The 18,110-nt window shown below is 29.4% G+C and overlaps 1 protein-coding gene across 5 annotated transcripts in view; it reads right to left on the reverse strand.

Annotated features, from left to right (window-relative positions):
- Positions 1–52: 52 nt before the first annotated feature.
- Positions 53–18,110, reverse strand: part of Nckx30C (solute carrier family 24 member Nckx30C) — a 57,801-nt gene continuing 39,743 nt past the window's right edge. For all 5 annotated transcript variants that reach the window (XM_015328946.2, XM_089174700.1, XM_015328944.2 and 2 more), the window contains one exon: positions 53–17,461. In XM_015328946.2, the coding sequence (XP_015184432.1) occupies positions 17,221–17,461 (241 nt within the window). In that variant the 3' untranslated portion in view covers positions 53–17,220. The remainder of the gene's footprint in view (positions 17,462–18,110) is intronic.

Consider the following 18,110-nt stretch of genomic DNA (forward strand, 5'->3'; position numbering starts at 1 on the left):
TAAACAATCCATACGAACGACAAAAAGGGAAAGAAGTATACGAGGCACGTGGTTACTTATATATCTGTGTATTTTATATTGTCGACAAAAAGTAACAATGTACGGTGAAACCGTATAATTTATCTACAACAATCTACAATAGATTACAATATGTTGTCTTGTCGGAGGATGGCGGAGAAGGACGAATACAAGAACTGGATTTGGTTGGAGGTTTTTGCTTATATAATCTGTTTTTTTTTTTCTTTTTTTTTCTTTTCTCATCTTATCTTCTTCGAATAAGGATTACAGGAGGGGGAAAAAAGGTATCGAAGGAAAATGCGTGTATATGCTGAGGTGTTTTGGTAGTGGTGGTGTTGGTGGGTGGGTAAGAGGTTTAAGGGTGGAATCAGGGTTAGGGGTAGAGATGGTCGATACAGGCCTTTCTTCGTTTCGTGCTCCGTTATTCGCAATACAATTGATTTTAATTCTATAATAAATTACTCGATAACTCTAACCGTACTTGGTACGGCATAATGCATCATATATCTCTGTATGTGTGTGTGTTGTAATGATCGATAAAGCCGACCCGCAGACTTTTCTATCGGCTGTGTGGGCCAAGAGGACTGTCACGGATATAGAAATTCGAACGTAAATGAGAGTTTTCTTTTCCTTCACCCGTTGCATTAGATACGTGATCTTAAATACATTCAAAAACGATTTAACTATTTTTTTTAATACTTGTTTCGTTGCGCGTCTTCTCATGATGAAACAAAAAACATCCAAATATCTGATAAAAATACAAAACTAAAGGGGAAAGTTAAATAATAAAATTATATTTTCAAAGGGGAAGAAAACTTTTCGTTTATCAAATGTATTCTAAAATGATTTCGATTTGTATTTAAATTATAATTTGAATATTTTCAATGTAACATTAGAAAAAAAAATATATATTTTAAAATGCTTATGAAAAAGGGTAATGGATGATGGCCGCATCGTTGATCCGCATGCGATAGTCACTACCGTCAATCGGTGTAACACTACTACAACTATTTTTTTTCTCTTTCTTCCCTTTTCTGTCTCTCTTTCTCTTTTTCTATCTTTCTCTAATCGTCAAGGGTTAGAAAACACGCACGCGATAAACAAGCTTCGATTGATTCAATCCTTGAAAAAGCTCATTTTCGCATCACGATTTCGCATTGCCACTTTTACGAAATATGTCTATATAATAATAATAATAATAATAATAATAATAATAATAATAATAATAATAATAATAATAATAATAATAGTATATTTTGTTTATTTATCTATCTGTCAATTTTCTAATAATTTAGGAACCGAAAGTGGCATTTGAAACGAATTATTAACGGCGATCAAAAATCTGTTTATGTTTTATTCGTAATTTCATAAAATCGTTGCTTCATGTTGAGATTCGAACATTCGATAAAACTAATCTTAAACTATATGTATAATAATATAATTTTGTTTTTTCTCGGTTCGTTTCGGGTTTTTATTTCTTCTTTTCTTTTTCGATCATTGCCAAGAAGCAAGTTAACAGAAGTTTTCAATTAAATTATTTTCTCTTTCTCTCTCCCTCTCTTTCTCGCTCTTTCCTTTTTTTCTTTCATTCAATATTATGTTTATATAACAATTTTATAGAAGAAGAAAAAACAAGTAAAGAAGAAAAAAATAAGAGAATGACGTAATTAGAGAAAAATAGTTAAATTAAGTCAGAGAGTTTTTTCGAGAGTGTCTTACAAGACGTCGAGGATTAACGTAAATCAAAAACTTATAAATAAAATATAAATGGAAAGTAAAAAAATAAGAAATCATTCGTTCCTCCGACCCTCGAGACTTCAAGCCAAGCAGGAAGGCACGTCGAAGCATTTTTCCCTGGATTTTTATTTCTTTTTTTTTTCTTTTTTATTCTTTTTCTTCATATTTTTTGCTTTTATTTCGTTTCCATTTCTCTCTTATCTTAGTCAAGTTTCTCGATCGATCGAAATCGTTCGATCCCTGAATCGAGCACCCGTTTTCTTTTTATTTTTATGTATGTATATATATATTTTTTTTTTGTTTTCGCTCATTTTCACGAGCAAGCCCTTTTTTTCGGATGAGTTAAAAGGTTCGTTGAATTCGGGCAGTGGACCATTCGACGAACGTATTCAAAAACGAATAAAAAAAAAAAAATAGAAAATATTCTGTAAAAGAAAGAAAATTAAAAAAAAGGCAAAAAATATAAAAAAGAGTCTCTTTTTACAATCTCGAATCCTGTCCTGCAGGCATTCATTACGTTATATAAAAACATAATTATTATCAATGGGCCCGCTATCATTACACCGTTTCTATATACACTTTTATCTTTCTCTCTCTCTCTCTCTCTCTCTCTCTCATAATCTCCTCTTTACTTTTCTTTATTTTTATCTTTTGAAATGTATTTCCTTAAGGGAGGACTCCGCAAAGTTTACTTCCCTTTTATTATCAACGCGAGTACTTCGTGTATCTTGATAATGTTTTTTTTCTCTTTTTAAAAAGAGAGAGAGAGAGAGAAAGAAAGAAAGAAAAAGAAGAAAAGGTCAAGTCTCCATCTCTCCATCTTTCTCTTCTTTCTATTGTTCCTCTCCTCTTTTTCCTTTTTTTTTTCTATTTTTTATTTCAATTTTTTTTTTCTTTCAAAATGAAGCATCATCAATGGAACAAACGAGGAGGAGACTCTCAGCAACTTATGTAGATGGAAAGAAAAAAGATTTGGGGAGCCTCGAGAAGTCACGGGACTCATCTTATACATATACAAATGCATACATGCGCACACACATTTAATCATGATTTACATTCATACACACATACATACATACACATATATAAATAAATATATATATATATATATGTATATATATATTCTTTCTTTCTTTCTTTCTTTCTTTCTTTCTTTCTTTCTTTCTTTCTTTCTTTCTTTCTTTTTTTCTTTCATTCTCCCTCTTCCTTTTTTTTGTTTTTTTAATTTTAACCAGTGCGAAGTCCGATCGACGTTACTTTACAGTAATAACAATAACAACAACAACGATAATTAATGCCGGTAGTTTAATTACGATAGTTTAATAACGGAGACGAAAGAAATCCGTGTGCTGGTATATTGTTGTATTATAATATCGGTAATAATTATATATATATATATTTTTTTTCATATTCTGTTATCTTCCTTTCCTTTTTTTCTTTCCTTTAAATAGTCATAGATCGTTTTTTTTTTTCATCAATTAATTGTAAGTAAATAAGTAACAACGGCGTTATGTGGACGTTGATACTTGTTAATTTCTTCGTTTTAAATGTATAATAATGCATTTTTAATGTAAATATATAAGTACGATCTGATCACGCGCCGCTCATTCGAATTACAAATGCGATACTAATTTTTTTTTATTAAAGAAGAGAGCGTAATTGTAGATCATAAATCGTGTGAAATTTATGCGAATAAATAAACAACTTTTTTAATCTGCCAAATGATCAATTAATTGTCGAATCATTCGAAGGTGCAAGAGATTTTAGAAAGTAAATTCAGATATCACGATCTCAATTGTGATAATAAAGTATTAATATAGATTGTTAGAATATATGAGAATAAGAAAGAAAAAAAAATTAATAGGTACTATAATCAATTTATTGAATTATTTTGTAAAAATTGTTCGAACGTCTTATTATTTTTCATATCTTTTTCTTTTTTTGGTTTAAATCTTTTTTTCGTCATGCATAAGTCACAAGTAATGAGTAGCGAGAAGAGAAGTTTGAGAAAATATTATGCGATTAGAATAAAAAAAAAAGAAATTGTTTAATTCTTTGCGTTCTTGATCAATTTTGTTTTTCATTAGCAGTCTATTCATTGTAAGCGTTTATTTTAATACACGTAGTAACTCTTTTCAAAGTAATTAGATTGAATAGAATAATAAGAATCAATGTATTATTATTTCTTTCCCGATATTTTCTTTCGTGATAATTTATATCATTATCTGTAGAGTTATTGTCGATGATTCTCAACAATCTTGTTCTCTCTCATTTTTTATTATTTTTTTTCTTTTTTGTATTTTTTTTTTTCTTAGTCTTATTAAAGATATCGATTTCATTTTTTTCCCTCGGATTATTTAAATCATTAAACGTTAAATAACGATTTCCCTTTTATGATTCAATTTGAATGGAAAAATATTTCAACTTTTTTTTTTTTTAGTCGCATAACGAAGATATATATATATACATAAACAACTAATAATAACAATTATTGATCATTTTTATCTTCGATTACATTTTGTCCTGATTTTGACATAAATCGAAGGAACGGGTGAGATCACTCGTGAGAAGAAGAGGAACAAGACGAAGAAGAAGAAAAAGAAGAAGAAGTAGATGTAGTAGAAGTAGAAGTAGAAGTAGAAATAGCAAAAGCGTGATACAATAATCATTTCATTTAGATATACTAACAGAGCAAAACTACACGTTGCAAAGCGAGCGAATGGTAACGAGTTACGACACTTGGATTTTGCGTTTAGAGAAAGAGAGAGAGAGAAAGAGAGAGAAAGAGACCATTTCTCATCTTCCTTTTATTATAAAAAAAAGAAATCGTATATTATAATTTCAGTATCAATATTACAGTAACTGTATCTTTCTGTAACTTATATTTCTCTCTCTCTCTCTCTCCCTCTCTCACTCACTCTTTCTCTCTCTCTCTCTTTCTCCCTTTCTCCATCTCCATATATCGCTGTTATTTATATCATTTTCGTATAACACGTAACATGAGAAATCGTACTTATTTCGTAAAGACATTCCCTAGACAACACGGCTACAGTAATGCGATATGGATATGTGCGCAAGTGCGTGGTGAAAAATGGCGGTGGTTGGTTGGTTGGTTAGATGGATGGATAAAATATGTTCGTTGAAATAGGATTGAATTCAGTCGATGTTTTAGAAAGATGATGGTTCAGAGAAAAGTTGAAGAACGGGAGGTGGGTGGTGGAATAAAGTGGTGGTCGCACGTACGCGCGCGTACGCACGTGCGCACATAGGCACACGTTTAAAGTATGTATATGTATATGTATAGATTCTGTATAGCTTCTGTATATAATGCTTGCCAAATCGATCATTGATTTCGTTTTTATCCCTTCTTCCTTCACTAAAGAATTTATTCAATTATGTATATATATACACATAGGTATATGTACAATATACATATATATGTGAATATATATATATATATATATTTTTTTGTATTTGGATATTAATACTTATTTATTTATTACGCATCTCAACGTATTTGTTATTTTGTTCTTTTTTTTCGCAGAATCATTCTTTCAAACTTTCTTTCTCTCTCTCTCTCACACACACACACGCACACACACACATTCATACTATCATGTCTTCGCTCTCGCTCTTTCAAACCGCCTATTGCAAATATGCTTTTTTTCTACCTAATTGCTACGATAACTAATCTAAACAACAACAAGTAAATTTATTCTAAAATCTTTCTTTCTATATCGTATCCGTATATGCTGTAAAAATGTCGTATATAATGATATTAATATTGTTTATAATTTTCTTTTTATTGCACGAGTTGTTTTTTCTTTTTTTTTTTCAATTTGGTTTTTGTTTTTCTTTTTCTTTTCCTCATTTTTTTTTTTTTTACCTCTTCATTCGTCAATCGAACCGATAATATCGATCGAAATTATGAGTCGAATCATTATGATTCTTTTTGATTTAACTAATCGATTGAATTTAATAATCGTTCGTTCGTTTGTCTTTTATAATATTCCGAATCATCATTTAAACAATCGTGTTAGTAATTATAACGGTGGACCGAGTCAAAAAAATTTTATTTTATTATTTATTTTGTAATATTAATAATTTGTGATATCAATTAAATCATAACATTAAATTTTTTCAACTTTTTTGACTTCGTCTAGTGTCATAATTTTATAATCAACGTACATACAAAATAAACTTTCTTTATTTTGTGCATAAAAAATATTATATTTAATTTTTATTCTATGTTCAAAGAGATATCGTGTAAAATATTTCGAATAAAATTGGTTCGATCACGAATTTCATCACTTAGTTAACGTCGGTTATTTATTATAAGTTTTTTTTCCCTTTTGTTTCTTTTTTTTATTCCTAACTTTATTATTTTCTTAACACTCTTATTAGTTTACTTTTATTATATTTAACGTACTTATACGTAATTATACGTACTAATCGTACGCGCGATTAGAGCTCTTGTAATTTTCTTCATTAGTTTTTATTTTATTTTAACGTATGTATAATATATATGTATATATCTATGTATATTATCTCTTTCTTACACTGTTCTTTTCTCGCTCTTTCATTTTTTCTTTTTTATTAGCTTTAATTATAAGCCTAAATAATAATAATTACCATAATCACCATCATCATTATCATTATCATCATCATCATCATCATCATCATCACCATCATCATCATCATCATCATTCAGTGCAAATTTTCTATCGTTTTTTTTCTCTCGTTTTCTTCATTTCCATTTATTTCCACTTTTTGGTTTTATAGTTGCCTTCACATTAAAAGTGGTCGTTGGTGCAATTTGTAAACGTTAGAATACATATACACATACATATATATATATATATATATATATATATATTTATATATGTGTTATATATTTATAATAAATCGTTATTCGTTATTCGCGAGAAATATCGTCGAACCGAGAAAAACGTTAATAAAATTTTCATTTCTTCGACTAATAGGGATTATTATTATTATTATTTATATTTTTAATTTATATTATTTTATTATTATTATTATTATTATTATTATTATTATTATTATTATTATTATTATTATTATTAATATAATGTATTTAATAATATTATGTATATTTTTTTGTTGGTTTTGAACGAACAAACGCTCGATTCTAATTTGTTTTTCGCTCCCTTGCTAATCCGTCCTAAGACACATACACACACGCACGCATACACACATACGCACACAGGCACAACACATCATTAACAGGTACTTACATAAAAATAGAAACGAACGAACGAACGAATGAACGAACAGACGCTCGGCGTATGTATAATATATATTAAATATAATATTAAAAAACCATAATATATATATATCTATAATCACGGTTCTGATCTACATTATACATAGAAAGAGAGATAGCATTTTATACATAATAATATAATATAAACGCAATAGGATGTATCTTTTACATATGGAAAAATTGGTATAAATGATAAACGAACAAGGGATTTACAATAAAAATCTCACCTTTTTCTCTTCTTCTTGTTTTTTTTTTTTTGTTTTGTTTAGAACCGCATTGATTAAACGTATACAACATTAGAACCTTTAATATATTTATATATTTTTTATATTTATGTGTGTGTACGTGTACGTGTGTGTGTGTTGGTTTATTTGTATGTTTGGTATCTAATATTTTATTTATCATCTAAATTCTTGCGATATAGCCTAACTTTTATGCATATATGTATATATGTACATTTATATATGTATGTATGTATGTATGTATGTATATATAAATGTATTCTAAAAATTCGATTTTAAACTACATCGTATCCCGTATCTACTGCGGCGATGGACGGGGATTCAACCCTATGCGGTGTGAATTAACGATATTTAATAAAATATACAAACTCAAATGATGAATATCGTCCCGATTCGATACTGTATCTTTTTTATTTTTATATTATATTTTTTTTCTTTTAATTTTTATTTGTTGTTAACATTTATCTTCTGAGAATCTCTCGTAACAATCCGAATATAATAACGTGCGTGTATATATATATATATATATATATACATGTATATATGCATATGTATATGTATAATCTATAATAATTCTTAATATAATAATCATGAAAGGTTCTGATGTCAATGGGATAGTTAATAATAATATAGAAACTTTTTTTTTATTCTTTTTTTTTTTTTTAATCTTCTCAACGATTTTCCTAAATAATGTACGTTACGTTACTTATTTTTCTCTTTTATTTTTTTTTTGTTTTCTTTGCTGTTCTTTGTTTAATTAACTTTTCCCTATATAAGAGTACCGCTAATTTTTAATATGAATTTAATATTACATCTTTAACGTCTCTCTCTCTTTGATATGTGCGTTCGCGCCTTTGTCATTGCCAAGAGAAAAAAATTATTTATAAGCATTTTTTTTTATTATTATTATTATTATTATTATTATTATTTTAATTTATAATTACTTCTTTTTTTTTCTTTTTTATTAACGATTCCGATTTCCCTTCTTTTTCGTTCGGTTTTACCTAATCAGAGTCATTGCTATAATTATCTTTACTATTACTATTATTATTATTATTAACATTATTATTATTATTATTATTATTATTATTATTATTATTATTATTATTATTATTATTATTAATAAGTATTATTATTAATTATTATTCAGCACAAATGTATTTTTCGTCTGTCGTTTACTTCTTAAAAGAGATCTATCGAGGATTTGGAAGAAAGAAAGAACGGAAAGAACGAATTTCTCCATCATTCCTTTCTCTTTGTTTTTCATCTTATTGTTATTTTCTTTTTTTTTTCTTTTTTTATTACAAAAGAGAAAGAGAGACAGAGAGAGAGAGAGAGAGAGAGAAGGAGGGAGGGAGAGAAAGAGAGAGAGATTATTTTCCATTAATTTTTCGTGTAAATGTAAAAAAATACGAAGAAGAGTTGGAAGATAATTTTTTTAAAGGGCTGAACTTTTTTTCGAATACGGAAAGGGTCGATGTCGTCTTCTTCTTCTTATTTTTCACTTTTCACTATAGTTCTGATTATAATGATGAATAAAACATATTATCCAAGTGAATTAATTTAATTCGTCGAAAGAGTGTCGTCCTTGTGTATCTGTCTAGTTCTCTGGGCATTAATATTCCACATATATATATATATATATATATATATATATGTAGGTGTGTGTATGCAGGTAATTTTCTTTAAAAAAAAAGAAATAAACTTTAATACCAAATATATACTATTTAAAAAAAGGAAATAAAATAAGGTAACTTGTATCAATTCAATAATTGTTTAACCCATTACCCGCTAATGGCCTTTTTTTGGAATGCATTTTGAAATTTTTTTTTTTTTATAACCGCAACTTCATAATGAAATATATTCATTAAAATCATAAAATCTAACCTCGTGCTTTATGAAAATATTACAAATTCTCACTATTTTATTTAAAATCAACAATAAATTATGTTAAAAACTAAGTTTTATATTTAAATATACAAAAAACAATTGTTGTAAAAATAGTACAATTTGGTTAGTATGAATATCATTATACAGTTAATTTAATGAATTTTTTTTTTGTATTTTCGTATTGTGGCGGGTAATGGGTTAACGAGTGAATAAATTTTCTTCTCTATATATAAGCACATACATATACACATAAATTTATCGTATACGCAGATATATATATAAAATTGGTACAATTAGTTAAAAATATTGAACGAGCTGAATAAACCGCTTAACGCCCTTCTTCTTTGCCCTCCCTATCCTTTCCCCTTTTTATTTTTCATATCCCACTTGATTAATTTTATTAGTAAACACGAATCCGCAACCTGATATAAGTTCAATTTACATAACGTATGTATATATATATATATATATATATATATATATATGTATAATATTATGTAGTTTGCCCTAATAAGGTATTATAAAGTAGAAATTATGCGAGTATTGCGATAAAATACTCGGCGCGTTTTGAACGTCCATCCCCGGCCAACCTTCGACTTATCACGCGATTTCACGCTAATCTCTCTCGTACTTTTATTTTTCTTTTTATTTTTTTTTGTTTTTTTTTGTTTTTTACAAACGAACAAAACACGCCAATCCTTTCGCGTTTCTTTATCTTACTGTTAGTTTGCAACATTTTTCTTTTTTTTATCTAAAAGGGCCCCCTATATATATATATATATATATATATATATATATATATATATATATATATATATATATATATGTATATTGAAATACCTGCCGATAATTATGGCAATGGAGTATGAAGTTAAAAAGTTGGAAAAAAAAATAAATTGATTTTACGACTTATTTTACGAGGTGTAAATAATTGTAGTAATGTACATGTAAATCGTAAAATCAATTTTTTTTTCTCCTAATTTTTGACTTATCGTTAATCTATTGTCATAATTATGTACCAGCATATACGTTGTGATGCATGTATCGATTTTCAAGTTACATATTATAATAATACATGCTCCAATGTAATAAATATAATTTGGCATCGACAAATTAGAAAAATAATCGGCATCGATGCAGAAACAAAAGAAACAAAAAATACGTGTCTCAACGTTTCGTAATTAAAGGAGTAAAATTAGACATACTCATTTTGTACAATTTTATACTCATCACAATAATTTTTGATATGGTTAAATTGCAAGTATGACTAAAAAATTGGTCATTTGGATTAAAACTAGTTTAATAGTTATACAATTTTTCTTCTATTCAAAATCAATAATCACGAAATTAAAATTATATATTATACAGTATTTCTTTCTTTTCTTTTCTTTGTTTTTTTTTTTGTAACATATGACAAATTGAAAAGAATTGGTAATAAGATTGGTAAACTGAAATTGTGGTAAAGGTTTTCATTAAATCTAAAAGTGTCGATGTATAAATCGCAGCATATTTAAACATGTAATAAAGGTCTTCACAATAATTGATTTTTTGTTTTGTTTAGATATTTCGATACACGTTGCAACGTCTGTAATTCGGCATTAGAATCAATCAGCATCGATGCAAGAAAACAAAGACCTTTTTCAACATATTTATCATTCCATTATCAATTTTCGTAATAGTTGGAATTAAATTAATCCTATTATTTTCAATACAATTTTATAATGATTATTATAATTCTTGTATGGATTAATTGTACGATTCAACAAACTTTCGCTTAAAATTAGTTAAATACTTATATCCATTTTTTTCTATTTAAAATAAATCTTTAATTATTCTCAAAAACAAGGATACTTTTTATTACGTTGTCGATGATCATTTTTCGTAACATTTTTCAAAGTTTATAGGAGCCTTAACGATTTTTTCAAATTTTTTAATAATTTTTTTGGTTTATTTTTTACCTTACCAATGATAAGAGAGAGAAAGAGACGGGCAGAGAGAGAGAGAGAGAGAGAGAAAGAGAGAGAAAGAGAAAGTAAAAGAAAGAGAGAAAAATAGAGTGAGAGAGAAAGAGGGAGAGAAAAGAAAGAAAGAAAGAAAGAAAGATGATCTCTTCCGTCTCTTTTCTTCTCATTTGCAAGCACGAAAACGATATTTATAAATGAAAATTCTCCAACCAATGGCGTTACGATTAATTATATAATTTGATCGATATTTCGGGAAGATCGTATTGCGTTTTTTTCGCTACTTAATTTTACATTTTAAATGTTTTTGGTTCACACGTTATTATAAGCTAACAACATGTGTATCGTAAGTTCTACGTAATAACTTATTTATTAAACATCGTTATTTTTTTTATCTCTCTTTTTTTCTCCACACTTTTCTCTTCAATTTGTAATACCAATAATTTTCATATATTTATATATAGAACAATTTTTATTTTTTTATTTTTCTAAAACACGACGTTCTCTGATAACTAGTAACTATCTCTTTTTTTTTTTATTTTTCTTTTTTTGGAAATATCTTTTAAAAAACAAGGCCGGCCGGAAAAATTGTTATCGTAAAAGCGTAATTAATTAGATCATTCACTCTCTCTCTCTCTCTCTCTCTCTCTCTCTCTCTCTCTCTCTCCTTCTTTTTTTCCTCATACACATACATATACGACTACGTCCATTCTCTACATTTCTCTTTCCGACTTTTAACAAACTCGTCAATTTGTAAATCTTGAAAATTGTTCCTCAACAAATCTGTCCTCTCTCTTTGTCGATATGAAAGTAATAAATAGGCTCTAATTAGATTTGTCAAACATCTTTCTTCTCTCGTTCCTTATCTTTATCTTATTCGTCCAATGTTAACGATTTTTAAGCTCTTCTCTCGTTGTTATATAATGCAAGAGTAAATAATAAAAAAAAAAGAGTATTCTTCTCTTTCTCTTTCTTCTATGAGGCGAACTAAAATAAAAATTATTAACATAAATCGAAATAATATTTCAAAGAATATTATCATGATGAAACATATAATTAATATAAATATTATATATACGTAGGTTGGAACTTAAATAGTGGCAACTATTTATTCACGACTGATACAAAAGAGTTACATGTTTGCTCTTGTTACTGTCCTTCAAAGTAGTCACCAGCGTTGTGTAGAACCCGTTGCCAGCGATTTGAAAGGCGTAGTATACCGTTAGCAGAGCCTGTTCTGTTGATGGTGCGAATGGAGCGGTCTACTGCCTGTCGAAACTCTGGAACAGTTCTGAAGCGAATGCCACGATGGGTTCCACATGAATTGACGGAAATGCAGAAATAGATGCGTTACGACGCTGCTCAGACGCACTTGGAGCGCTATGAGCGCGAAGGAGAAGCTTTCTTATGCCGTATCGTAACACTGAATGAGACATGGCAGTAAACCGCTCTATTCGCACCATTAACAGAACAGGCTCTGCTAACGGTATATTACGCCTTCCACATCGCTGGCAACGGGTTCTACACAACGCTGGTGACTACTTTGAAGGACAGTAACAGGAGCAAATATGTAACTCTTTTGTATCAGTTGTGAATAAATAGTTGCCACTATTTAAGTTCCAACCTACGTATATATATGTAAAATAAATAATATACCGAAGAGATGAATTTGATCGGATTCACAAGCCTTCAACATCGTTTAATAATTTTCTTCTTTTGAATCGATCGGTAGAAGGAGGGAGAAGGGGATGAAATATGCAAGATAAATACATTTTCCTCTTTTAAAAGATCTCTCTTTTTTTTTTAACCAACCCCTTCCTAAGTCCCATCTTTCGAAAAAACGAAACGATCACATCGTCATTTCGACTTCGAAAAATGGTCTATGTGTTTTAAAGTATTTACTTATACTTACATTTTTTCTAGCCTAATGTCTCTCCCTATTTTGTTAAACGTCGATATTTAACTATTTAACATTTTGTTCGCAATTTATTAGAATAATTTCATCATCGTCATTCTCGGATTTCTGCCGTTTTAATCGAATAAAAAGCTAGGCCGCTTTTAGGCGCTGACACTACCGAATACATATTTTTGGTTTTCTTTATTCTCAAATCTGTGCGTGTTAAATGTATGTATATATTTATATATATATACGGGTATGTATTTATATATGTAATATAAGTGTAGTCGCATGTCCTTTCTTTTTTCATTTTGCTGTTATTGGGTATGCATTATTTTAATAACGTATTTTTGTTTTCACTTAATACTTAATAATTAATATAGTCGAGATCACCTTATTAATTATAGTAATTCTATGATGTTTAAAATTTCATTTTTTTTTTGTTAAACATTTTATACAATACAAACTTCTGTATTCTTTTTTAACCATTTTCCCTTTCTCTTTTCCTATTTCTATTTCTCTCTTTCATCTCTTTAATAACTCTAATAAAAAATTTCACTCTCTCTCTCTCTCTCCTCTCCTTTCCCCCCTCTCTCTCTTTTTCTTTCTCTTTGTGTACACGTAATAACGATATAATAATAGTAATAATAGTATTTTTGCTATGTCTCTAAAAGGTATAACCCTCTTTCTTATTTCTTCTTCTCTCATTTCAAGGTGTCACAGTATTTGACATCGTAAATTGTGAAAGAATTCAGAAAAAGAATGAGTCCATTTTGAACGCGTATTTATCGGATTCGTTGAGATTTACGATTATGTTCCTTGTATCTACTGTGAGTAACCTTACGCGTTGTAAAATACCATATTTCTCTTCGCGTGGGTCCCCAATTTATTTTGTTTACTTTTAATTATTATTAACTTTGTAGAAAAAAAGTTCGTTTTCGTTCTAAACTCTTTCTATCTCTCTCTCTCTCTCTCTCTCTCTCTCTCTTTCTCGAATTATCGACCCTTTCTTTTTCTTTGCTTTCGAATCCGATCGATACTCGACCATCTTGAAATGCCCTTTATAAGAAAATCGTCGTACGAGAATTCAATTGATCGATGACTTTTATTCGCGTAAATTTGCTTAATTCATTCATTCATATTATACACACGTGAAAGTGCATTGAACAAGCGGTACAAGAGTGTTGAAATCTAAAGAATTTTTTTTTTTTTACAATGGTTTTCTTTTTTTTACTTTTTTCTATTTTCTTTTCTTTACCAATTCTCGTACAACGCGTTTCGATCTCTAGAAATTGAAAATGCCAATAATAATAGCTTGGCGCCATCTTGAGCGAATTGATGGCTGGCCAGTTTGGCTTGTTCGTACTTATCCTCTTACGAATTGTTTTTTGGTAGTAGTATTAATCGAATTTAATAAAAAACGGAACCGTTTTTTTTCTCTTAGAATTTCTCATTAACAATCTTATGATCTTTTCGATTGAAATATCAATACGATTTTTATTAATAAATAATTAATCAAAGTATATATATGTTGTACCATGTGGTTCGAAAATTCAATAATACACACACACACACTTATATTTTATTTAATACAAAATATAATTACCAATAAATGGGGATGGAACGATTAAAAAATTAGATAACAATATATTTATGTATAAATATGTAACCTTTTTTTGTATCACAAAGATCATATGATTTATCTTTAATAACTACAAAGATATTTTCGAACCTGGATGGTATTGCATACACACACAAACATATCTTTTTGTAATTTTGACTATTATGCAATTGCCCTACGATCGATCGCATTTTCTTAAAACGTTTATTAACCCTCTCCTTCATTTCGAAGGAAAAAAAAAAAACGTTCTGCCGACGTTTCTTTTGTATCTACACACGTACGTATTCGTGCATGTGTAAGTGTATGTATATAATATGTGCGTATCATTCGGACTAAGCTTTTAATCCTCTAAAACCTTATTTAAATGAAAATAAAAAAGGAAAGTAAAAAATCAGAAATATTAATCTCAAATATTTTGTTTTGTTTTTATATAATATTAAATTGGATATTAATATTATTAAGAAAAAGCAATTAACTTTGACGAGTAAAAATAATGGAAATAGAGGATTAAAATTCTTAGTCCCTAATTATTTATTATAGTCCTCGTAGACCCTATAGGCCAATTTGAAGACGATCCCTTTAACTATCTCTCTCTCTCTCTCTCTCTCTCACTCTCACTTTCTTTTCAATTTGAAAAGTAAGAATACGCGAAACTTGCTTTGCTGATCGATCCAGGAAATATTCGAATAGAAAACGGTTCCGTGAGCACGACAGAGAGTATAAAGTTTCTACTCTAGCCACTAGAGACGCAAAAATTTGTTTAGAGAGAAAGCAGTAAGGCGAACGAGTGGTCACAAAGACTCCTTGACCACAATAAGCGTTCTAAAAGATCATTTAATTTTTTTTCCCATCTTATAAATAGTTTTTTTCTCTCACCTTCACTCTTTCTCTTTTTCTTTCTTTTTGTCTCCCTTTTTCAACATTTTATATTTTCCTTTTCAAACACCGGAGGTATCACCACCATTTTGATAATGTTCTTGCTATGGCTCTCTTTCCTAATAAATCCTAATGATATACGTAACAAATTTGAAATGTATTAAGTGTTAAAGTTAGATCAGAAAATTAAAGAGAGAGAGAGAAAATGCGTGAAAAAGAGAAAAAGAAAGAAAGAAAGAGAGCTGGTCGTACCAATAAATTCCAATATAGTTTTATTTGTTTTTCTAAAGAGATAAAAGATATTATAGTTATATACATACTTAAGTAAGATGGGTTAGATTTAGAATATATAAATCGATTCATTAGTATTCAAGTATTTAACGCCGAGAGAAGAAGCATGCTAAATTAAAAATTATGAAGTTTCATAATTTTAATAATAATAATAATAATAATAATAATAATAATAATAATAATAATAATAATAATAATAATAACAATAATAATCATAGTAATATCAACAATAGAAAGGTAGGCTCACCTTTCTTTTATTAAATGATTTGCGTCTGTTCGAAAATTGGCGTATCGATAGATGGATTAGTTATCTCGCGAGTAATAACATATCTCTTAATTAATATATTAATTATTTATTAGTAATTTTGGATTAACTGTTTCATATATTTATCTCTCTCGATCTCTCATCCTCCCTCACTCTCTCTCTCTCTCCCTTACTCTCTTTCTATCTCTCTTTCCCTTATTTCTTCTATTTTAATCATCAAACGTGATATCATTTATATAATTGTATAATTTAACAAATAAATATTTGTTTTTCTCCTCTCTTTCTCTTTATTTTCTTCCTTTCTTTTTTTCTTTCTTTCTCTACAAGATAACATATGAAGCAAGCAAGAGAGGAACACGATTCTTTGGTTTTTCTGCTAATAATCTTTTTGTCTTTTTATCTTTTTTTTTTTTTTAAATTCTTCCATTCTTTCTTTGTAATCAATCCTTGGCACGATCGGCTGACACGCTCTCTCTCGCCAGGTCTCTCAACGAACGAACGAATGATAGCTCGTGTTTTGAGCCATCGTGAATCTTCTTAAGATCAGATGAGTATTTCGTTTCAGGTATTTCAAGGTTTATACAATATGTACATCTTCGACTATAAAGAAGAAACATTTTTTATGTTCTTCTTACGTGGATGTTGAGTGTCTGTGGCGATGCTTGACTGTATTGGTGCTAGTGGTAGTAGTGATAGTAGTAATAGTAGTAGTAGTAGTAGTAGTAGTAATAGTAGTAGTAGTAGTAGTAGTTGTAGTAGTAGTAGTTCGTGATGGTGGTAGTGGTTGTGGTCGATGGTGATGATGTCCTGGAAAGGTTCCCTTTCTCCTTCTCCCCCCTCCTCCTTTTCCTTTTTCATGAAATCGATAGAACGCACAAATCCTCAGCTCGAGGAAGAGATCGTCGATTCGTTGACGAGGATGCTGTTCTTGCTGATGATAATAACGACAATGATAACCATAATGATGATGATGATTATGATGATGATGATGGTAACTATGATGATTATTATTATTATGATTATGACAATGATGGCAATGATGACAATGATGATGATGGTGATGATATTTTTGGTGACATTTTGCAATGACGAACACGAGACAATATTGTTCAGGAGCATTTAGCTCTTGTTTTCGTTCCTAGACCGGACAGACGAGAAGCTCGTACTCGAACATGAGCGAGACAGCGACGAAGGCGAAGTACAGGAGGAACATCGTGGAGCCGAGACCCTTGTTCATTTTCCACTTGAAACAGGCGATGCTTATAATCACGAATAGTAGCATGCAGAACAGAATCGCTATGCTGCACACCATACCCACCGAGTTCACCTCCACTGGCTTCCCATAGATCAAGCCGTAGAGGAGCCACGGTACCGGAAGCCTGTTAACAATTTTGTTTAAAAGAAAATCACTGCGATATTAAATCATAGTAAATACATATATGTACGTATGTACGTGTGTACGTGTGTACGCGCGCGCGCGCGTGCGTGTGTGTGTGTGTGTATATATATACCGATGGAGAGTTCTTAATATAATTAATGCAGAAACTAGAATTGTAAAATATAGATCAAATATTTTATTTTTATTCTTTTTTTCTTTTTTCTTTTTTTCTTTCTTCTATTCGATGGCCTCGTCGTAAAACCGATAGATCGATCAATATCAAGGACATTATCTGAGTGATTTTTTTGCAAACGTTTTCTCCTACAAAATGAGATTCTTTACTTCGAAAGAGAACGTTCTGTACAAACATGAAGGAACTAGAGCTTCGTTCGTTTCCGATTCCAGGCACTTTGCCAACTGGCAGATACCGAGCTAGATTGTACAAAACGATCGCGATCGATCGACCGTTGATCGGATTCTATCCTTTCATCGTTTCTCCAATGAAAAATCGACTGCCAGAACTGTTCCGTCTTCAGTCGAAAGTATAATTTCATTTTCAAAGATTCGTCCATAAGAGTAATCAATTGTTCGGAAATGAACAATATATGTAAGATTACATAAAAATAATCTAAACTATACGAGCTTATTTA

The sequence above is a fragment of the Polistes dominula genome, unplaced genomic scaffold, assembly GCF_049000335.1.
Source record: "Polistes dominula isolate Pdom_NZ unplaced genomic scaffold, Pdom_raw_medaka contig_16, whole genome shotgun sequence".
NCBI lineage: Eukaryota > Metazoa > Arthropoda > Insecta > Hymenoptera > Vespidae > Polistes > Polistes dominula.